The 21,703-nt window shown below is 49.5% G+C and overlaps 8 protein-coding genes across 8 annotated transcripts; 4 read left to right on the top strand and 4 right to left on the bottom strand.

Annotated features, from left to right (window-relative positions):
• Positions 1-702: 702 nt before the first annotated feature.
• Positions 703-3,787, top strand: VFPPC_08072 (class I alpha-mannosidase 1A; the record flags this gene model as incomplete). The annotated part of the gene is made up of 3 exons (XM_018286838.1): positions 703-2,370; positions 2,432-3,432; positions 3,499-3,787. 3 exons carry the CDS (start codon positions 703-705, stop codon positions 3,785-3,787), a joined length of 2,958 nt encoding a protein of 985 aa, XP_018143618.1.
• A 907-nt stretch (positions 3,788-4,694) lies between these two features.
• Positions 4,695-5,584, bottom strand: VFPPC_08071 (membrane fusion mating protein FIG1; the record flags this gene model as incomplete). Its single annotated transcript, XM_018286837.1, has 2 exons — positions 4,695-5,070; positions 5,124-5,584. The coding sequence occupies 2 exons, from the start codon at positions 5,582-5,584 to the stop codon at positions 4,695-4,697; spliced, it is 837 nt and encodes a 278-aa protein (XP_018143617.1).
• Positions 5,585-6,144: 560 nt separating this feature from the next.
• On the top strand, positions 6,145-6,318 carry VFPPC_16042 (hypothetical protein; the record flags this gene model as incomplete). The annotated part of the gene is made up of 1 exon (XM_018293795.1): positions 6,145-6,318. The coding sequence occupies one exon, from the start codon at positions 6,145-6,147 to the stop codon at positions 6,316-6,318; it is 174 nt and encodes a 57-aa protein (XP_018143616.1).
• Positions 6,319-7,769: 1,451 nt separating this feature from the next.
• On the top strand, positions 7,770-10,288 carry VFPPC_08070 (RINT-1 family protein; the record flags this gene model as incomplete). The annotated part of the gene is made up of 3 exons (XM_018286836.1): positions 7,770-9,362; positions 9,429-9,723; positions 9,783-10,288. The coding sequence occupies 3 exons, from the start codon at positions 7,770-7,772 to the stop codon at positions 10,286-10,288; spliced, it is 2,394 nt and encodes a 797-aa protein (XP_018143615.1).
• A 349-nt stretch (positions 10,289-10,637) lies between these two features.
• On the bottom strand, positions 10,638-11,785 carry VFPPC_08069 (mitochondrial carnitine/acylcarnitine carrier protein; the record flags this gene model as incomplete). Its single annotated transcript, XM_018286835.1, has 2 exons — positions 10,638-11,452; positions 11,686-11,785. The coding sequence occupies 2 exons, from the start codon at positions 11,783-11,785 to the stop codon at positions 10,638-10,640; spliced, it is 915 nt and encodes a 304-aa protein (XP_018143614.1).
• A 1,134-nt stretch (positions 11,786-12,919) lies between these two features.
• Positions 12,920-14,079, bottom strand: VFPPC_08068 (glutathione-dependent formaldehyde-activating enzyme; the record flags this gene model as incomplete). The annotated part of the gene is made up of 5 exons (XM_018286834.1): positions 12,920-13,249; positions 13,315-13,513; positions 13,581-13,627; positions 13,691-13,765; positions 13,837-14,079. 5 exons carry the CDS (start codon positions 14,077-14,079, stop codon positions 12,920-12,922), a joined length of 894 nt encoding a protein of 297 aa, XP_018143613.1.
• A 1,117-nt stretch (positions 14,080-15,196) lies between these two features.
• On the bottom strand, positions 15,197-17,742 carry VFPPC_14342 (golgi complex component Cog3; the record flags this gene model as incomplete). Its single annotated transcript, XM_018292111.1, has 5 exons — positions 15,197-15,781; positions 15,839-16,780; positions 16,855-17,194; positions 17,250-17,560; positions 17,632-17,742. 5 exons carry the CDS (start codon positions 17,740-17,742, stop codon positions 15,197-15,199), a joined length of 2,289 nt encoding a protein of 762 aa, XP_018143612.1.
• A 525-nt stretch (positions 17,743-18,267) lies between these two features.
• VFPPC_14341 (mitochondrial protein Fmp25) lies at positions 18,268-20,085 on the top strand (the record flags this gene model as incomplete). Its single annotated transcript, XM_018292110.1, has 1 exon — positions 18,268-20,085. One exon carries the CDS (start codon positions 18,268-18,270, stop codon positions 20,083-20,085), a length of 1,818 nt encoding a protein of 605 aa, XP_018143611.1.
• Positions 20,086-21,703: the final 1,618 nt, after the last annotated feature.

Below are 21,703 nucleotides of genomic sequence, written 5' to 3'. Positions count from 1 at the left end.
CTCACAGGTTGATTTTGGTACATAAACACCTGCCTAGGAAGGTACGTCTAGATTTAACCATGTTCTCATATGTGACCAGCGGCAGGTGGCTCTTTCCCAACCGCGCCGTGCATCAAGGTCCGGATATTCTTCTGCTTTGCTATTCCCCAGCACATGCAACCACTTCTGCTTCTTCTCTTTTCCAGCAGCATTGTCTCTCCAACATTGTCGAAACATCGGGCTTTTCAAACACTTGCTACGAGAATACTTTTGCTCAAAACCCATCATTAGAGTTCTCGTTTTTTGTCCGGCGCACAACCTATTCTGCTACTTCCTTTTTCTGATTAGACATACATACCAGACATCCAAGACTCTCATTACCCACGTGCTCCGTGTGGCGTCCCTCAAGCTTGCCCCCAACTCCATCTCCTTGGGTCGAGAACAGCAACTCCCATTTCTTGGCTGGCTCCCAAAATCTTTCCTCCTTCGTTGTTTCTTCATATCATCATCTGTATTGATTTTTCTCGTCTCTATGCATGCGCGTGGAGTGTGCTCATTGGTGTAAGGTTCATTACCACACAATTTCGAGACATGTGGTCAATTTGATCCTGCCAACTTGAACCGCCACTTTCACGAATGCGCGATCGTGCACTGGCAGGAATTGCGCCTCCTTCAGCGTGACATTCTTCGAGGTCCGGTTAGGGACCGCTCACCTTCGTTGCAATGCCGAGGAGACGGTATAGACTGTTCACGGTCTTTGCCGTAGTCATTGTTATTTTATTATATCGTGTGTTGCAAAACTCTTGGGAAGCGCAACAGCCACGACCTGTTGTCGGTGTTGAACAGACAAAGGTGTCGCCCAAGGTTCCACCGTCAAATCACGATGCGCCCGTTGGACCCCCGAAAGAGCAAATCCCATTGAAAGACGAGAACAAAGGGAAACCGACGACCGATCGCATCGCCCAGAAGGTAGACAGTGAAGGCTCTGTCGGTGCCAAGAAACCCTTGCAGGAAGGCGACGATGCCGGCGATGAAGCGAAGAAAGGGGACTCGTCTAAAGATGCTCAAATTAAGGAGCCCAGCGTTGGCACCTTGCCAGAAATAGATTCGACGTCAACATCCGGCATTAAAACGAACAAAATCCAAAATGAGGAGGTCCCTTTGCAGAAACCCCCAACCGACAGCAAATCCGACGAAACTACAAGTGTTCTATCTCCTAAGCCAACTAAAGTGCACTGGGTGAAGCCCAAAGAGCATTTCCCGCTTCCTAAGGAGAGCATCATTACTCTGCCGACTGGCACTGCGAAAAAGATACCCCGGATTCAACATGTCTTCTTCCCCGAGGCTGAGGGCCCCAAAAAGAAGCGCCTCCAAAGACAGGCCATGGTTAAGGAAGAAATTCGGCGATCATGGGCCGGGTATAGAAAGTATGCGTGGATGCATGACGAATTAACGCCTGTTACCAATCGTTCCCGAGATCCTTTCTGTGGTTGGGCTGCTACGTTGGTTGATTCTCTCGACACCCTCTGGATTGCCGGTTTGAAGGACGAGTTCGACGAAGCCGCAAAGGCGGCCAAAAGCATTGATTTTACCTATACTAACCGTTTCGAAATTCCCGTTTTTGAAACTACCATCCGATATCTGGGCGGCCTCATAGCAGCCTTTGATGTCAGCGGCGGTGCATCAGGGGGTTACGGCTTCCTCCTAGACAAAGCAGTCGAGCTTGCCGAAATTTTAATGGGCATTTTCGACACTCCAAACAGAATGCCACTCTTATTCTACCAGTGGAGACCCGAGTCTACCTCGGAGCCTCACCGAGCTGGCCGAGTCGGCATGGCAGAGTTGGCAACTCTTTCCATGGAATTTACTCGCTTGGCTCAGCTAACAGCGCAACACAAGTACTACGATGCGATTGATCGCATCACAAATGGACTCATCGAACTGCAAAAGAGAGGCACAACGATGCCTGGGCTTTTCCCTGAGAATCTGGATATTTCCGGTTGTAACAGAACCGCCACAAACGAGCGAGACGCCATGAGCAGGGCAGCCAAGGCTCAGGTGGATTCAGAGAAAGATTTGGACGAACCCGAAGGATATGTTGGAGGCAGCAGTGCTAAAGACTCCAGTCATGCTGAAAAGGGAAAGAACCTTGACGACCGCCTTGAGCGTCGGGCTCCTCCTCCTCCACAACAAAAGGATGTTGATGCTGCTCTATCATCTGTAAAGCCAAGCAGAGCAAAAGCTCAATCAAAGTCGCAAATCCCTCTAAGAGCAGACGGAAGCGAGTCAGAGTGGGATTGTGTTCCCCAGGGGTTTGTACCGTCGGGCTTCGGCTACGAAAGCTATCACATGGGCGGTGGGCAAGATTCAGCGTACGAGTATTTCGGCAAGGTGAGCTTTCTTCTTCAGATATAGTCCAAAATACGGGCTACTAACAAATTTCCACAAATAGGAATACTTGTTGCTAGGCGGGAAAGAACCAAAGTACCAAAAGTTGTACGAGGATGCCATTGACAGCATCAACAGGCATCTGCTCTTCCGGCCAATGGTTCAAGGGGACTGGGACATCATTTTTCCAGCTAAGGTAGGACTGAAACCTGATGGTGCGTCCCCAGACGTCGACTACGAAGTCACTCACTTGACCTGTTTCATTGGCGGCATGTACGCCCTTGGCGGAAAGCTCTTTGGCCGTGAAAAAGACGTTGAGTATGCTAAGAAGTTCACCAATGGCTGTGTCTGGGCATACCAATCCACAGCTACCGGAGTCATGCCCGAGTACGGACAAGTTGTTCCCTGCCCAAGTTTTGAAAAGTGCAGCTTCAACGAATCTCTGTGGTGGCAGCAACTCGACCCAATGTTTGACAGACGAGATCAGCAAGTCCTTGATTGGGAGAAGGACGAATCAGAGCGCGAGCGAACCAACAAGGAGGAAGCTGAGCGCCAAAAGGCAGAATTGGGGAAGGAAAACTCGACTCGAGAAGATGCATCATCCGACGAAGCCAACAAGGGTCACACTTCTTCGCAAGACAGCAGCAACGCCAACTCAGCGTCTTCTTCCACTACGGATAAGTCTAATTCATTGGAAAAGAGAAGCCCATTGTCTGTCGAGCCTGAAAATGTCGGTTTCATATCTTCAGATGGGACGAGCTCACAGAGCACCAGCAGCAAAAAGAGCACCGCTGATGACGATGGTCCGTCCAAAAAGGGCAAGTCAGATGAATCCGGGGATTCTGCCCGGAAGCAAAAGTCCTCCGCCGAGCCGACCCTCAAAATTCCTGTTTTGAAGGAGGAGTACCACTCTCGGCCGAAAGCGCCGAGCATCCCTCCAAACCGTGCCCATGGTTCTGGGTGGTCATCAAAGCCACTGACGCACAAAGAGTATGTGCAAGAAAAGATCAAGGATGGTATGCCCCCTGGCTACAAGTCGGTTGGATCTACAAAGTATATTCTTCGGTAAGTTGATTTCGTATTTCATAATCCCTTCCTGATTCTCCAATTGTCAACTAACTTCTATATTAGACCGGAAGCCATAGAATCAGTCTGGTACATGTATCGTATCACGGGCGATTCAAGTTGGATGGAGAAAGGCTGGGCCATGTTTGAAGCCACCATGGAGGCAACCCGCGCACCTCAAGCCAACAGCGCCATTGACAATGTCCTCCTCAAGGACCATATCCTTCTTAACGAGATGGAAAGCTTTTGGCTCGCAGAGACTTTGAAGTACTATTACCTGCTGTTTTCTGGCCCTGACGTCATCAGCCTGGACGAATGGGTTCTCAACACGGAAGCGCATCCTTTCAAACTGTAGATTGGGGATATCGTTAATGGTCGTTTGTCCTATCTTTCCTTCTAACAGGTCCTTATGGGTACAATGTGGAAAGGGAAAGGAAACTGTACATAGCCTCCTAGTGCACATTGTGTGCATGTCAGCATTCATGGCGTTATAGTGGGACAGGAGTTTGGAATACGGGTCTTTATTCAGTATTTTTAGGATATGAGTACTTTGAAGTATCAATATACGTAATAATTCATCATTACTATGGAACTATTGGTTTGTGTCTGTGAAACATACAATGCAAATGTCACGAAGCCAAGTATGTGGTAAGGATATAATCACAGTCCATTCAGAGACAAGACAACGAATAAATGTACCGGTCCAATCAGTGGTATTTCCTTAGTACCTAGTCATTTCTTTCTTGAGTTCCTACCCATCATCATCCATATTATACATGATTTCGTTGGTCGCACCGCATCAGGCGACTATACACATTCTAGGATCTGATAGATTTCCCTTTTTCCCGAGTCCTAGCCAAATTCCAAAAACAAGACGACCAAAAGCTCAAAACGAAATGACAAATATAAACCACCGCGGAAAACAAGTAGACGGTGTCGTTAACGCGACCCCGCCACAGAGGTATTAACTATGTGCGTTGGCGCTGATCAAAGGATTCTCGGTGTCGTGAGGGAGGTAAAGGCGGATAGGATGTTTTTTGGTCAAAGCCAGTAGTAATAAGTGTGTTGTTGCAGTAACGACGCCCTGGTAACTCCGATGCTGATGCGAAATCTTTGCCCTGTGTCTATATACCAAACGACTTCTTCATCTTGCCCCTTGGGGGTGTGTAATCTCATGCTCGTTCTCGTTCACATATACATGACATATATAAAAATGCAAATTATTGGCATGTCTTGGTGACAATAGTTGAGTAGCGGAGCTTTTAGTCCCGCATCAGCTGCCCTAGGACGCGCATACTCAATATCATGACGAGGAGACCAATTGTGACAATGATGAGCAATGTGAACGAGAACCAACCCAGTACCATGGCGCTGGTTCCCACGCCACTCTTTACGGAGCCGTTGCCAAAGTCTTGGGCGATGACGGACGCTGCTACGGACGCAGTATGTTGCCACAGGACGGACACCAGGATAAAGATGGACGAGATGAAGATGATGGCGAGTGCGATTTGCGAGACAGCTCGGGAAGGGAAGGGCTTGACTTCGCGTTCGGAACCTTCAGAGTCTTCCTCCTCGTGCCAGCCAGGAAACGTGGCCAACAAGAGAAGGCAGAGAAAGGCGAAGATGATGGCAATAATACTGAAGACGTTTAGTTAGCGAAAATCTGGGCAAGAGTTGGGTGAAAAACTTACATCAGGTATGGAAACACAATCATATCCTTGAACTGGCCAGCGAGCCAGATCAAGTTGAGCGGATCCTGATCAACAGATACCTCCTTGGCCAGAGCCGTGGCATTGTTACTGCACAGCCATGAGCCACCGTCGGGATTAACACAGATACCAAAGTAGCCAACTCGGGCCTGCAGACTAGCACCACCGGCAATATTGGCAATGGCAGTGTAGGCGTTGTAGTCTACCTGCGCTGTGTCGGGCGTAGGCTGATACTTCTGGTAGTATAGCGAGAGGAGGAAGATGTCCGGGATAAGCGGTGATGACGATGAACAACCTGCTAGCAGTAACGATAGCAAGATAATGGCAACGGCAATCAAGATCATCAACACATGGTGATAACCCAGAAACGGTATGAACCGTTGCCAGCCGAGTTGAAACCTCGGCCTTGGGCGTGAGCTTGAGCTGCTGCTTCCGCTCGCCATGTGGAATGAAGTTCAAATGTGGCTCGCCCTTTTCACGGGAGTAAAATGCCCCTGGCCTTGGAAAGGCGGTCGAAAACTTCCACCCGTTGTCGTCGATTTGTACGACGGTCCGGGTCGGAAGGCGCCTGTAGCGCGATAGAGTTCGTTTCTGTCTCTCAAGCCGCGAGGTGATCCTGATTCCGAGCCGCGGAAATCTTCTCGAAGTATCGAAGCGAGGCTCCGGAATTGATATCTCCTTAGCTTTCCACTATCGTTTAGACTCTCTGGTCTCGGAACGGCACTTCGGTGGAGTTTTCCTCTTTGCTACCGACAGACGGGATCGTAAATTGACGATAGGGCTGCGCTCAGGAATGTAGCGTAGCTGAGGAATGCGGGAACTCGTCTCGTCGGTGCAAGGCCAACACGTGAACGGACAGGGTATCGAGATTGTCTGGAATGTAAAGTGAGGTTATCTTTAGTTAGAAACAATAAATGGATATAGAACAACGTCTATGTCAGTATCTTCAAAGCGTCTTGGGTAAAACAACTTAAGTTGGAGGTTCGAATATACGAGAAGCAAGATGGAACAAGAGAAAGGGCAGCGTTTGCCTCTTCCTGCCTCCTCGACAATAAGAATCTGTCAGTATCCGGTGGATCGCTTGGACGAAGGTGTTCTGTTCGCTGTTTGGGTGCAAATTGCGATGGCTGGTAGAGAGGCAAAAAAGAATAGGCCACTAAAAAACTGGAGAGAATGAGGTGTCACTGTCTCTGCAAAGCACACCAACCATCTGGATTTCGAGGCGTTGAGACCACTCTGCGTGGGATGTGGTTGGCCCAGCCACGTTGATTTTTATTTACTTGGGCTCGGTCGGGTTGGCTAGGCGACGTGGCCCTGGTAAAACTGGTGACGTGCGGGCCACCTAACAGCCTGGATAAGTGGGGCTAAAGCAGGCTGCTGTAGAGCAGATTGGGGAAAGTGCGACGGAAATGCAGGGGTCCCGCGCCTGCCGTGCAACTGGCTTCGATTTTGGCTCTGCGATTAGGGGTCTCGCCTCGTAGGCCTCGCATCATCGTTTCTTGAGGCTTGAACCAAGAGAGAAAAGGAAATAAAGGTTTATGCGGGCTTAATTTGTGTCCAGTGTTCTTCCGCTGGAGGAGTTTCGCAATCAAGCAAGTAGCATCTGCGGCTTGACCTCTTTGAGACATGGATGAGCTCTGATGAATCCTTTTCGAGACCTGGTGTTTGCAAAATCAATGAACTCTGCTGCATCCAATGCACTCTGGTGCTCCGGCTCTGATGACTTCACCATCATTGTGATGGCATCTTCGTACAAGATTTCTCATAATGAGTCGCACAAGCCTGGCGCTGGCCATCTTGGCAGTGTTGGTGTCGCAATCTTCAAGAGGCCTTTTGTTGGTTGTCACAGCAATCAATACGGGCTGAGCTGAGCTGCCACCTCATCCTGGCGTAGCGATACCAATACCAGGCATCCTATTATGGACCAACTTCTACAGGGGCTTGGGGTCTGGCCAGTCCTTACAATAAATCACAGCCCACTTGATGCTTTTCTGGGGATGGCCGGTATTATTGACAGTTTCAATTCATGTCAGGCTGTGTACTCTGAATGATGCGCTGGATGAGCATCTGTGGAGGCTTTAGCAGAGAAGCTTAACTTACCCTATGGCAAAGTGCATTGGTGTATATTTGCAATTGCAACACGCCAGGTACAAATTGAATGTGTAAAGGAAGGTAAGTTAATATGCTGGATTTTAGCGAGGCTTCATCCTTGGCAATTAACCTCTATGCCCTGTGTGATGCCGTCGTTGTTTCGACTTTTGTCATGTATCCACCTGTCATTGGACACTGCCGCAAGCTGGTTTTATCGTCACATGTTGGACGCCGGGGCGCTTGTATACGCCAACACAACGATATGTCCATTTAGTCCCAGGAAGAACACGGAAACAAATAAATCGACACAGAGTATGGAGTACTGCAATTCAAAATCAACAGCATGTAGTCTTTCAGCGTGAAATAGAGGCGGCGTCGGTCGACAGAACTAGCTTGCCTATCCCGTTACCCACATTTGTCGAGACTACAACCTCTGGCTGGTTATCGATAAGCCATATTCCCACGTCACCAACTTCAACTCCCAAGCTAGCCATCCATCATCATCCCGTTGCTCAATGCGCGCCGCAAAACACCACCATGGCGCTTTCTCATGCTGAGTCGGGACAGTCTCTCGATCTTCGGGTTGAAGACTTCCTAGACGACAAACTTCAATCAACTGCCGACCTTGACACACTCGACGAATTACTCTCCAACGTCGAGACGCAGCGGAACCAGCTGCAGTCCCAACTCGACGATGCTATCAAAGAGCTCGAAAAGGCCCGCAATATTACCGATGATCGGAATGAATCGTTGCAAAAGCAGATAGACGAGTTCAACGAACTACAAACAAGCATTGATACACGAGTCCAGATCGCAGCCGCGTCCGACGCGCCAAGCGAAGCAATTGCTAGACTTCAGCAACCGATGAAGAAGCTTCAAAATGTCGAACTAGCCCAGAAATACTTGACTCTTTTGCAGGATGTCGAAACACTCCGCGCTCAGGCTCGATCGCATCTCCCAGATAGCCCCAAGGCCGCCCTCGAACCATACGCAAGGTTGAAGGGGCTGGCACTCAAGTTGAGAACCTTGTCGGGCAACGAGGAGCTGCACTTGGTAGGCCATGTCGAATCAGTGACTGATTCTCTATGGAATGAGATGAAGAGAACCATGTCAACAGAGTTGGAAACTGTTCTGGCTAAACGACACTGGCCAAAGGTCGATCCTCATTCTGAAATGGACGACGAGTGGATGGCTTGTATTGAGAAACTAATCGATCTGCAAATGCCTGAAATTGTGCATAGCAGCACTATCGTGCCTCTTCTACCGTTCGACGTCATGACTGCCATATTTGTCGCTGAATTCCGCTTCCACTTCATGAGCGACAAGCCTACGAGCAACCCGCAGTCCATTGGCACGCATTGTTTCCCCTGGTTCGTGACAACCATTGAGAAATGGGAAGACTTCTTTCGCGACAACCTAGGACATCTCCTCGCCGCCAAGTTTCACGACACAAAAGTCGCCGAGGAGACGGTGTACCTGGATCCCGTGTCCGCTCTAATCACCTCCATGCTCCCCATCATGAGGGAGAAGATACATGCGGTTGCGGATGACGCAGTCAAGAATCCTTCCTTTTTGAGCTCGTTTATATCACAACTTATGTCATTCGATGACAACATTCGCCTGAGATTCAATTATGACGGTGGCGATGGTGATAAGGGGTGGAGTGGCCTGACTGGGGAAATCCTAGCCGACCACTTTGACGCCTGGTTTAAAGTAGAACGAGAAATCACCCTCGAACGCTTTGAAAGCATCTTGGAGTCCCTCGATGGCCGAAAGATCGACTACGACTATTCCGTCACGGGAAAAATGAAGCCGACGTTTGCAGCTGTTCGCATTACTTATCTCCTGAGAAGTGTTACGGGAAAATACGACCGTTTACGCAAACTCAAACACAAAATCAAGTTTCTTACCGATATTCAGCTCGATGTACTGGATGCCTATCATGATCGCCTGCGAGGGTCTCTGGAAGCATACCAATCTATCACATCGACACTCGGGCGTACCCTTCACGGCGCTTCTAAAGACCAACTTGCGGCTTTGGAGGGGACAGGCGCGTTCGAGACGCTGTGCAAGGTGATTGGCAGCTCTGATCATATCGCTAACATTCTCACAGAATGGAGTGACGAAGAGGTATAGTAAAAATCTGTGTGGTTATGAGATGTGCTGTAGAAACTCATGAAGCTAACAGGACGGCAGTTTTTCGTTGTGCTATGGGAAGATCTCCAGGCTCGAGACAGGCAACAAAGTAAACGAAACAGTGCCGCTAGTGGTATCGAACCAGAGAGCATCCTGGGTCGCGTCCCGAGCAACCTGGGCGACAACGGAAATAATGACAGCGGCATCTTTGATGAGACTGTATCAGCGTACACGTCCCGCCGCAAAGCAGCAGAGCAACTTCTTATCAATGCACTGGCGGATTCTCACGCCAAGGCATTCCGCGCATACATCAATAAGGTTCAGTGGACCACTGTTGGCGACGCCGCAGTCTTGGGTAGGTCAAAACGCCAACCTCACAACCCTTTATCATTGCGGTTATTGACAAAACAACAGACGACCCCTCCCAACTATCTATCACGCCAGAGTTGGATGAACCGCTGCGCATCATGCAGCGCAACTTTGAATACCTCGTCAAAACACTGTCGACAGCCTCCTTCCGACGAGTATGGCACGAAGCCCTCAACAAGCTTCAGGACCTCCTCTGGAGCAGCGTCCTCCTAAAGCAGTCATTTACGACCCTTGGCGCCGCACAATTCGCCCACGACGGAGGAGCCATATTTTCTCTCGTGGAGGGCTACATCCCCGGTGGTTCGGGGCCGCTGGACTCGCTGCGCGAAGGGATGCAGTTGCTGAACTTGCCCACGGCGGCGTCCGCCGACAACCCCGACGGCAGCACTTCTGGACTTCTCACGTTGAAGGAGGCTAGTGACAGGGCATTTACGAATAATGATGAAGCGCGTAAGGTATTGGAAGACTTGGGATTAGAAGTCTTGACACCAGTGAATGCGAGATATATTCTGCAGCGAAGGGTAGAGAATAACGAGAATATCGGGTGGTAGGTCATAAACCGCCGCCTTGGTAGAATTTAAAGCATATGTACAGAACTACCAATCAACACATCTATAGTTGACGCAAAAACAATGAGTATTCTACCGGCATTCCAATAAACTGTTGAAGTGTTTCTCCATTCCTTGTAAAAAATCAACTTTAAAGCACGTGTTAAAGCTTTTTGCTCGGGTACACCATTTTCCAGCTCTAGGTGTATCGTGTGATATCAGGTAAAAACCAGAGACCAGATCAAATAAAATCCCAGCGAACGAATTCCAGTAAAGCCCTTTGATTTTGATAAATTCGTTTTAAACTCCTTTATGCAATTGAATTCATGTAAACCACGTAGCATGTACGCGGCTAGTTGATGGCCCTCATGGTCATCTCAACAACGGCAAAGGTGCCAGCGCTCACGGGCATGGCACGGAAAAGTGTAGGCCAGATGCCCCTCCAGAAGCCCTTGAAGCCGCCTTCTCGCCAGGTAGCAGCAAAGCAGCTACGCATGGTCGGGTATTTTTGGTTGGCGCCAAATCCGTCAGTTTGCATCTTGCTCTTGATGACATCGAAGGGGTAGCTGGCGAGCCAGAGGGCTTCACCAGCCAGACCACCGTAAAAGGCAATCTTCCATGCCGGAATTTCCTTGCGATCGATCTTGTTACGGGCGGCGTCTTGGTTCATGAGGTACTCGAATGCGGTGAACCATGCTCCGTAGGCGGTGGCCTCACGGTAGATGGTGACGGCTGAGCCGCGGTAGATTCCGCTGAGAACGCCTTGGTGGGCGCTCAACTTGCGAACGCAGTCAATGGGGCCGTTGTACAGACGTGCATCGCCGTGAGGCTGGCTTTGTAGCCGGATACGGATGTGCTCGATGGGCGTGGACAGGACTGCGTTGGAGACACCGGCGAAGGCACCGGCGGCAAAGTACTGCCCGTAGCTGAGGTCGCTAACCTTGAGGGTAGGGTTGGCCGCGTTTCGAGCCTCAAACCAGCGGCGTGCGGCGTGAAAGGCACCGAATTGAATTGAGACGCATGCACCGATTCCCAGAAGAGGGGTGAGCGTTCCCTTGTAAAAAGCCAAGGCACCTTCGTTCTTGTAGATTGAGGTAGCGGCGTGGAGCGCACCGGAGTATTGGTTGGTAGTCTGAAGTCGAACTTTGACGATGTCAAAGGGTTGGCCTGTAGGGGGAAGACACAGCAGTCAGTTGAGGTCTCCGTTGATGTGAACACTTGCTTTTGTGTATATTGGTCTTTTAGGACCAAATAGTCCCGAAGACCCTTGGAAGCATCGCAATTGCGTCTTTGTTGGTGTCTCGACGTTGGATTTGTCAGGATACCAGTTGGCACCCATGCGAAATCGCCTCGAACGAATCTCGACGATTGATGCGAATATCATATACAAAAGAACTTACCGATCAGAACCTGGGCGACTCCTCCCACAGCACCTGAGAACAAATCCTTAGCGGTCTGTAGTCCGCCGCCCTGAATCTCCTCAACTTCGAGTGTCGCCATTGTGGATCGCAACGGTTCGGCTCTTATCGGCGGAAATCAAGACCACAGCCAAAAAAAAAGGCGGCTGTCAGCGGGAGTAAAGACCAGACAATGCAATTCAATTCAATTGCCAAAGATATGTGAGCAAGCTCGTCGATATGGCAGGGCGTATCGAGAAGAAAGTCCGACAAAAAAGAAGACGAGACCAAGGCTGTGTATGGAGGTGGAAGAATGGGAAATTCTGTGTCTTGAGTCGTTGGACCGATAAGAGCCAGTCTGAGGCACGGGCGGCGACGGACGAAGAGTAGAGGCGGCGAGCGATGACCAGACCCGATTTGAGCTCCGATGTCGTGCTTGTCCCACCAAATCCCATCCCGTGGGGCAAATGGCGGGCGGTTGGCGGTTGGCGGTACCTGGGCCAGGGCCTGGTCATGTGGTGGCATTTGAACCAGGTTTAGCGCGGGGAAACAAGCGGTCCTGGGGAAATTCTTATGTATTTCTTAGGTAAGTCCGTAGGTGGTCTGTTGCATCAAAAACTCCGAAGGCTGGCTCGTACGTTCCTTTTTTTGGAGTCCTTCTTTGCTCGCCAGACACAGACCTGTGGGAAATGCGAAGATGTCAGCACATTGATCGTATCTTGGGGACAAAAGAGAGAAGGAATGTATGAGCCGTCGCTCTTTCCACTTGCAAAGGCAGCCCTGCGTTCTACTTTGAGAAGGAACCAGACTGCATTTGAGAAATGTATCCACGCTGGGAAGGAGCCCAGGCAACTTGACCCACAACATCTTGACAATTACCAACACAACAATTCTGGTTGACGTAAAACCCAATGGTGAATGGACTGGACCTGGATTTTACTTTGAATACCTTTGTTGCCGAATTCACGCATAGTCAAAACCATACTGCAGCACACGTGGTAGACTTGTATTAGATGTTTGATAATTTGAAAACGCAGCACTATTTACCCGCCGCCGCAATATATTGACAAACTTATAACACCTCCTTTTTGGCTTGTCCCCGATGCTCAAGCAACAAAGTCTGGTGTACGCACACCAGCACAAAACATCACAACACCATGCTCCCTCATACCAACCGATCAGATACATTCTTGTTCCATATCGACTTCGCCCAAGAACCATCCATCACACCGCGACTTCATGGGTTCTCATACTGCGGTTGAATACCCGCATAGCCCTTGTTGTAACGCCTCGACATCTTGTAAATATCCACCTCTGGCAAGACGCGAAGATTAACAGGGTGGTGTGTCCGAGCATATGCTGCCCATTTCTTGCCGCCCTCGGTCATGCTGGCCATCTGCTCCTCTGTCTGGTCCGTTTTGTACTCGTTTGTGAGGTTGACGCCGCAAATTTTACAAAACGTCTTGTTCAAGATGTGCATAGAGAATGCGTATCGACCAATATTGGATGGGTCTTCAGCGTGTAGAACAACTTGTTCGTTGAGAGGGTACGTCCAGACATATCCGTTCTATACAACGTTTCTCGATAAGCCTGGCTTATCACCAATGATTCGTATTCTGGAGATGAACTTACTCTTTCGCAGACACTGCAATTGCACTCCAGACCACCTTCTTCAAAGGTCTCATCAAAGGGCTTACTGGTCACGGCGACGGTAACGGCACCGCAGTGACAACCACCCTTATACAGTTTACCGCCTTCAATTTCTTCAGTTGGTTCGGGGCCTTTATGCTCAGGGGCTTGGTACTGAGGATCAATTTTGGCAAAGTCGACACTATTTCGTATCAGAAACAATGAGCTCATTCATGCGGTCAAGTTCTTCGGGATGGTAGGGTACTTACGGAACTTTCTCCAGCGCCCAAGTGTCAATGTTTTGAAGTGAGTGAGCCTATTCAAGCCGAACTGTTTTAGTACCTGCCCCGGATGAACTTCTATACTCCATTACACTCACATTTATGGCAATAAGTCTGTTGGGAGGGCCCTCTTTCGCCATTGCCATGACTGGTGTCGCGCAAGTCGGGCAGAACTATAGACATCACTGTCAGAATCCCAACGCAACGACAGTCTCAAGGCATCGTAATTGCGAAATCCACTTACTTTGTGCGAGCGGTTCTTGGCATTGAAAGAGTAGCCCGTGAGGGTATTTTCATCTCCCTTGACAATCTTGAAGCGATCAACCGTCTCGGGAAACACCCACAAATAGCCCTTCTTATGGCAAATGCTACAATTGCATCGATACACAACCTTGATTTCAGGCAATTGAACCTCATACACAAAAGCCTTGCAGTGGCAGTTGCCACGATACGTGCGAAGGGGCTGCTCGCTCTCCGTGGAAGTCATTTTCAGAAACTGAGTCACCAAAAGACGACGAAGTTAGAATTGATACGATGAGACTGCATACAACGTTAGGTATGACAAGGACAACCGACTTATTTATAGAAGAGGTTCTTTGCATCCAAGCTGAACAGTTGAGCTTCCTAGCTCACCGGCGAAATTGCCCCACAAGGCAGGAGAGATGCCACATCATCATCCCTTGACTCATTTCGCTCGTCCTTCGGATGTCATGAAGTCACCAGGCAGCCAAACATTGACGGCACTGATAGTCACCGAACGAACGTACTGTACTGTACACCGTTTCGAACCCAACAAATGACGGCTCGGGGTCTTCTGTGTCCGACCCCGATTCTTAAACTCCACACGGAGACTTTTCCCACCATCCAGTACCATACATTTCCGTTTCAAAGCTGACAAAACGGACCAGGACAGGGTCTCATTCAATTCCGTGAATTTACAGCGTATTCAACAACAAACTTTTACCGGTCATTGTGGGGAAGAAGCCTTCTGGCAGTTCTGACAGCCCGTTGTGTTGATTAGTATTCACTGTTCGGACTGTCGGTTGGGCTGGTCACAGAAAATGTGGGCTGCCTCTTTGGCGGATCTGACAGGTTGATGATCCAAATAGGGAAAGCTTGGCCGGGTGAAGAGATCCGCAGTGAGACTTTTGTGTTGAGCTGGTGATTAGTTGGGGATATTTGCAGCGTTATGATTCACACGTTTTGATGCTATGGCTTGATTGAGCGTTCAAGTGCCGTGTCGTCCTCGGATTCGCATATGCATCAGATTGTTTTGGTGTGCCAGTTGGGAAACTCCGTGGAGTCCATACTTACAGTAGTAGTATGGGATATTTGTATAACTCTATATTCATGCAGTCATCTTTTGGTGAATCCCTTCAGAATGCACACATAGTCTATTTTGGACAACATTTGGTATTCCCTTGACTTCAAGCTTCATGCCACGTGTTCCATTTCGTAAAATAAGTAACTCTCATCCACCAGCCCTAGTAGTTTCAACATCTCAACGAAGACTCGGCAAGGGCGCCGGCCTCAACGACCGCGCGTTGCTTAACCAATGCTGAAACATCAGCGTCATTGTTAAGCTTCAAGTCTCGGAATTCCGACTAATACCGTTTTGCACCTCGCTTTTCGTCATTTGCATTATTCTGCGCCTGGGCGTTGAGCTGGATAGCTTCTTTGAGCTTCGCAATCACTTCAGGCTGATTACTGAATGCTGTATCAAGAATGGTCTCCAGCTCAGCCTCCACTTTGGCAATCGGCTTGACTCCCGGCTTGCGATTTGTTGAATCGTTAAGCAGAGTCGCCCACCGCTTCGTGAATGCGTATATTGATTGTCGAAGTAATTCGTCCAGTTGCTCGCTCATATCCTCTACTGTGAGTGTCTTGGCTGTAACCGAGGGTGCTCCTCGGGACCAAATTGAACCCCCGAGAATACTGCCAAAGAAATTAACCCAGTTTGTTGGACTCAACGTGTCCCATATTTGGCTAAAATGTTGCATAGACTGAGGGTGGTTTCGGATGTCGCCTATTTCAAGAGAAACCAGTTCGTTCTTTACGATGAGAAGATTCTTCACCATGAATAAGGCGGGATCCGTGCTTGACTTGAGGTACTGAATTCTAGCTTCAGCACGTTGTAGTACCTGGATAGTTTCTCGTACGATTTTGAATACAACAGAACTATTTTTGGACTGGGGTCATGTCAGACTATTTGCCTCCTGCGGCGAAGAAGGCTGGGCTTTACTTACAGATCGTTCCTTGGGCATAGCCTGGTCGAACATGGCTAGCAGCTCGACAGCTTTTGTGACAAGTGGGTAAGCATTGGACGACGCAACACCGTCTACAACAGGGCCAATTTTCAAGTCGCCGTCTTGCAATGCGGCTTTGGAAATGGACTTCGTAATTTCCGCCTCAAATGCATTATCGGTGAATGGCCAAAGATGATCCACAAGCAATCTTGCGGCATACTCGCGATGTTTTCTTGTAGAATGTGACTCCTCTTCATCGTGTTCTGCGATTGAATATTCATTTGCCAACCATCCCACAACGCTACAAACAGATTCAAGTTTGGCTGTTTGGAGAACCGCTTGAATGCTGTTTCCGAGCGGTGCAATGTGACCTGGGTGGACCATCGTCGTGTTTATTCCCTTGAGAGCTTGGAAAGCAGAAGTGGATGACGTATTCCACATTGCTTCGATGCCAAAAATCTTGAAAAATAAGGCATCCTCGTTATACATTCTTTCGAATAGTTGCTTGACGTAGTTTCGCGATGCCGTCTCTACTGAAAGGCTCTTGGCTCCCTTCTGGTACTCTTCCAAATCTCGTTGAGTCATGGGCTTCAAGTCTCGATCTCTCGTAGTCAGGTAGGTACGGAACATATTCGTGGCGGAACTAGCGTAGACAGAAGTCTCTGTTGCAGAATCTAAAGCTCTTCCATATTGGTCGTATGCATGACCAACTATTTTTTGTATGTTGGGAAGCAATGAGTATGTATCAGTAATCATTTCGGCAAACCGGCCATATGCCAAAGCATGGCGGGCAGAGTCTGATGCTGCGGCTGCAATTTGACGAGCAATTTCCGTAGATGTCTTGTCCAGGCGAGTGGAAAAGCCGTGATCTAGCAAGTGAAGAGCTTTGGTGAGCAATGCGTTGTATCGTGCCAGATATGTATCACGTTCACGATATGTTTCCTGTAATCAGGCAAATACGCCGTCAGCTCAAGGACAAACTCTGATTGCAGTAACCCATGGACAGGTATGCTTACATGGCTGTTCATGAAACCAATGCATGAGTCAATGTTTTCAATCATGGTACCAAACTCGTCGTCGTCAACCAGTCGGCTGGCCCCAGGAGCATTGAGTCGACGGGTTGCGGTATCGAGGTAGATGTAGTAGTATAAATCGGTACCGACTTTGTCTGCCAGTGTTTCCAACCGTCGTTGCTCTTTGAGAAGACCCTCGCACTGGGCTTGGAAAGTTGTTGTTTGCTCGTCCACCGATTGAAACGACTCCGACAGCGATGTTAGAAGCGCCAAAGTGGTATTGGCATCGTCGATAAGCCCATCAAGATGACGTTCTGTCAATGACAGCTGGTCGCGATAAACTCTGGATATTGTCAGACATTTGGCCGCCAATGGAGTATCATCATCTGGTCCCATACAAATATTCCTGTTGACTGTCCTCAAGCAATTGATTCTCAAACGCCTCATCAAGCGGTTCAGGCACTTTGTATCTCTGATCGACTTCGTCTCCCGCCTTCAACATCAATGCCTCCCAGGTCCTATCCGTTTTGGTCGGCCGCTTCTTGCGCCGCAATTGACCATCTTTGGCCAATTGGGCTTGAACGACATGGTAAAAGTCGGAATATGAGGCGGCTCGACGAACTATGGTCGGTTCGGGTGGGTCATTGGTATCTTCTAGCTCTTCGAAAACATTATCTAGACGTTCGACTGGCTCGGTTTTCACATCACCCTGCAACACATGTCAGTTGTGGTGACCCCACGACAGGCACAGCAACTAGGAGGGGCTCGGGCGGCACTGACGTTCGGTTGCTGTAATAGAGACTCCTTTCGTCGATGGCCTTGGGGTTGAGATGGAGCGACTGGCTTCTTAGAGAGTTCGGGCACAAAGCTGTACCAGGAGTCATCGTACATGGTGGGCGGACGGAAGCTCTAACGAGCATTGAAGCTATGGTGGATTGCTTGATACCACGCATGTGGTCTCTGTTCTGGTATGGTATGGGTTGGCCTACAACCGGTGACCCGCTGGCTGCACGGAAGGAATTGCTCCGCCCGCCGACAATCCACTCAGCCAGTGACAGCCAGTGATATCAAAGACGATAGTGGTGGTGTAATCAAACGTGGTGACAGCTGTCTATGGTCAGTGGCAATCACGGACTGGAGCACTGATCAGTGAGGTCTTGCATCAAATGTGGGGTGCACCAGCCCAGTGCCCGCATCGAAGCCAAGGGAGCTTCAGCCTTGATCCTTGGGCAAAAAAGTTCGAGTCCAGTCAAGTCGCATCAAGCATAACAACTAGCTTGAGGGGAGCCTGTATTTACCTGACCTTCACTATTTACTGCGGCTTCATCGGAACCTGGCATTTAGCTTCAATTTTGGGAGCTTCTGGCCTGCTTTATCTTTCTTCACGCCGTCTGTACACTTTCGCCATATCTGAAGATGAATTCTTCAAGGGTGGCTCTCAGACGGGTCGGTCGCTTGCCGTGGCCAACGCAGCAGCAGTCCGTCACAATCCGACGCCAATGGGTGCGTTTCAACAGTGAGAGCCCACAGGAACGGGCACGTCAGCAAGGTGGGAATGCATTCAAGCAAGCCGCTGTTTATGCTGGTGTCTTTGGGCTTGCCGCCGCCGGAGCCTACTATTATCCCAAGATCAAGGACGGGCTGTCATCTCAGGAGGAAAGCACAGAACCCGCCAAAGCCCAGCCCAAGTTTGAGAAGTCTCGCAAACAGCCTGTATCCAAGGAGGACAACCGAGACATTATCAGCTCTCAGCATTTGCAGGTTAAGAACAGCTGGGAGCACCCTGGAGTATACGCTTGGGGATCAAACAGCGGCAAAGTCATCGACCCCAACTCTGACGACAAGTACATCAAGCTCCCTCGACGAATCTCCTTTTTCAACGACCAGATTCTGAGAGATCTGAAGCTCACTCAAACCTTTGGTGCTGCTGTTGATGAGAAGGGCGACTTAATTCAATGGGGCCTTGGGTTTTCGACTGCCGACCCCAAGCCAGTGACTACGTTGAAGGGCAAAGACCTTGCCAAGATTGAGGTGTCAGCTGACCGCATCATTGCCCTTTCTCGAAGAGGTGATGTGTATTCTCTCCCATCGTCCAGGGACGATCAGGAAGGCGGCGTCAAAGAGGCTCAGCTAAAGAGCTCGTGGTCTTTGTGGAGCTCAAGTGGTAAGGAGGCGATCAACTTTCGTAACCTGACTCCAAGCGGGTTGAGCTGGGGCGAGAAGGTTACCGACATCAGCAGTGGTCTTGAGCACTGCCTTATTTTAACGTCAAAAGGGCGTGTCTTCAGTGCCGCGTCGAGCGCCTTGGCGTACCCGTCCAAGGGCCAGATGGGAATTGCTGGCTTGACATGGGAGACACGGCCTAAGGGGCCATATGATCAGCCTCAGGAACTCTCATCCCTTCAGGGCTTTGAAGCAACAGGCATCGCCACAGGCGACTACCACTCAGTGATTTTGGACAAGCTTGGCAGGGTCTTCTCTTTTGGCGACAACACGTTTGGCCAGCTCGGATTCCAACTCGACTCGGGGCTGCCATATGCCACTACCCCATCCATGGTTTCTGTCGACAAACTGTATGCGGCCTCAGGAATGGTAGCAAAAGTGACATCCATCAGGGCAGGCGGAACAAACACGTTTTTCACAGTTGATGCTGATGCGCCAACTACGGCGAGCGAGTCTCGAAGCATGGCTCCGGCTAAGCGGATGCCACGAACGGTATCTGACTTGTGGGTATGCGGCCAAGGTGTTTCTGGCACATTGGGAACAGGCAAGTGGACGCATGTCTCTACGGGACCAACAAAGGTCAAGGCGCTGTCGTCACTTTTCGAGTTTGACGAGAATACAAACAAAAACATGCCGATCAAGTTGAAGGCGCTCAGCATTGGAAGCACGCACTGCGCCGCGGTGATGGATAATGTGACGAAAACGAACACGTCAAACAGAGGGTCTGAAAACGAGACGAACTGGGGTGCAGATGTCTTGTTCTGGGGCGGCAATGAATACTACCAGCTGGGGACTGGGAAGAGGACTAACATGAACGTGCCTACTTATATCGGCCCGCTGGACGGTGGCGAAGGTGACGCGAGCAAGGGGAGAAAGGGGGAGGTGCACCGGCTCTGCTTGACTCCAAAGCAGACGGTTCGTATTGGTGAGGGTGGAAAGGGTCGCAAGGTGACGCTTGAGCAAAAGGTGGAATGCGGCCGGCTGGTTACTGGTGTGTACTCGGCTGTATGAACAAATGGTGATGGATGCAAGAGTTGGAAGCTCGAGTGATGAGGAGCTATTGTTAATTTTATTATATTAGTATACCCCTTGTACAATATTGGGATTCGGCTGGCCAGGCCGTTCGTTGAAAGGGTCGGTTGTGGGCGATGCAGTTATTTTTGGACACAAAACAGTTCCGCTCCTGGCATTGACAGTATTTAGGCGTTGTGTACAGTAATATTGAATGTTTAAATGTACAAAACACAAACAACGCACTTTTATTTAGGGAAATATTGCTTTGTTCTCGGCCGTGTACTCCGGATGCGGATGGTGCAGTGAAGAGGCGAAGTTTGGTATTTTGCAGTTGCACAAGTGACGTGTGAAGCAACATTGAATTAAAGTGGTGAAACTTGAAATTTTTTGGCCAGGGTCAGGGTCAGGGTCAATGTCAAGGTCCATGTCACAGTCAAGGCAAAATAGTCTGCAGCTTGCTACTTTGTACTCCGTACTCCGTAGATCACTGCAGAACACGAGGCGCTCCAAGAATAGCATCGCAGCGGGTCTGTTCATCTTGAATGTCTGGCATTAATGTCATGTGGCGACTGAAGAACGAGTGAGCAGATGACTGACAGCGTGAAGGGCACGGGATGGCGGCAAGGTGCATGAATTTGTTGCCTGTTTTCAGGATATTTAAGAAGCGAACGACAATTGAAGTGAAGTGAAGGGGAGTAAGTTAACATCGAGCACCGGTACTTGCGCTGCAGCAGTGACATTCTGTGCAGATTAAGCGCCAGATCTGTGATTGAACTCGACCATTCAATGTTGATCAATTTGCATTGACAGAAAGTGCCAGCCATTTGGCGTCTATTGCTGCACGTCATTCAGCCTCGGGTAAAACGTCACTGCTCTAGGTAACATTGAGCCTCAGCTTCAAATAGACTCGGAGACCAGACAGTTCAACCAAGTCAAGACAGGTGCGATCCGAACTGCGTCGTGCCAAGCCACAACCAGTCACAGCAATCAAACTTGAATACGTCAACCATACCCATGCATACTTGCATGACATTTCACACAAAACACGGATGCCCAGAGCCAAGATTGCAGTTCGTTCAATAGCTACCTAGGTAGGTAGCCAAGCTCCCTCGCAGCTAGACTGTGCTATTCTTATGGGCTAACGTCAACCTCAGGAAGTAACAAACAGCTGACCCGTCAGCTTGGTTCGACTCTAGACCACTTGCAGTTTGACCCCTCGACCCACTCGCTTGCTCACTCGCTCCATGTCACTCTTCACTTGCTCTCTTGTTCCTGGACCTCGGAATTCTGGCTGAACAGAAACCGTCATTTTCTTCTGCTTGCAGACCTGATTTCCTACAAGTCACCTACCTCTGCTGGCTGGAGGGAAAATATAGTCCGGTTCGCCCGTTGTCCTCTCGAACTTGGCCTTCTCTTTTTCCTTCTTCTTTTCATTGCATCTTGGACAGTTTTTATCGCTGCTGCTTCCTCTTTATCTTCTTCTTTTCCTGCCAAACTATCTACGACGTCCATCTCTGCGTCATCCTTGTCAGCGTCGATACCATAATCCCGCGCCATTGCGACTACCATCACAACTCATCGCACCATCACTCACACCTGGTCGTCCTTACAAAAA

Source organism: Pochonia chlamydosporia, chromosome 4 (genome assembly GCF_001653235.2).
Source record: "Pochonia chlamydosporia 170 chromosome 4, whole genome shotgun sequence".
Classification (NCBI taxonomy): Eukaryota; Fungi; Ascomycota; class Sordariomycetes; order Hypocreales; family Clavicipitaceae; genus Pochonia; species Pochonia chlamydosporia.
This window is presented reverse-complemented; position numbering and strand designations above follow the sequence as displayed.